Source organism: Sinocyclocheilus rhinocerous, unplaced genomic scaffold (assembly GCF_001515625.1).
Source record: "Sinocyclocheilus rhinocerous isolate Xijiao unplaced genomic scaffold, SAMN03320098_v1.1 C35108924, whole genome shotgun sequence".
NCBI lineage: Eukaryota > Metazoa > Chordata > Actinopteri > Cypriniformes > Cyprinidae > Sinocyclocheilus > Sinocyclocheilus rhinocerous.
Genome location: NW_015739435.1, coordinates 1 through 379, shown reverse-complemented (window position 1 = coordinate 379; position 379 = coordinate 1). Strand labels below are relative to the sequence as shown.

General features: G+C 47.0%; 1 protein-coding gene across 1 annotated transcript; it reads left to right on the top strand.

The window, feature by feature from the left end:
- Nucleotides 1-5: 5 nt before the first annotated feature.
- Nucleotides 6-375, top strand: LOC107734709 (heat shock protein HSP 90-alpha 1-like; the record flags this gene model as incomplete). The annotated part of the gene is made up of 2 exons (XM_016546664.1): nt 6-23; nt 109-375. Coding segments are annotated over 2 exons (285 nt in total), but the record flags the coding sequence as incomplete, so codon positions are not given.
- Nucleotides 376-379: the final 4 nt, after the last annotated feature.

Below are 379 nucleotides of genomic sequence, written 5' to 3'. Positions count from 1 at the left end.
TCGGTTACCCCATTACGCTCTTCGTAAGTGCTTGTACTTTGGTACCAGAACTGCAAACCTTGGTTCCTCTCGACTTGAACCAATAAAGCATCAATTCTCATCTTGCAGGTTGAGAAACAGAGAGAGAAAGAGGTTGACCTTGAAGAAGGAGAAAAGGAGGAAGAGGTGGCGGCTGGCGATGAGAAAGACAAACCCAAGATCGAGGACTTGGGTGCCGATGAAGATGAAGACACCAAAGATGGGCAGAACAAGAGGAAGAAGAAAGTCAAGGAAAAGTACATTGATGCTCAGGAGCTCAACAAGACCAAGCCCATTTGGACCCGTAACCCTGATGACATCACTAACGAGGAGTACGGCGAGTTCTACAAGAGTTTGAGCA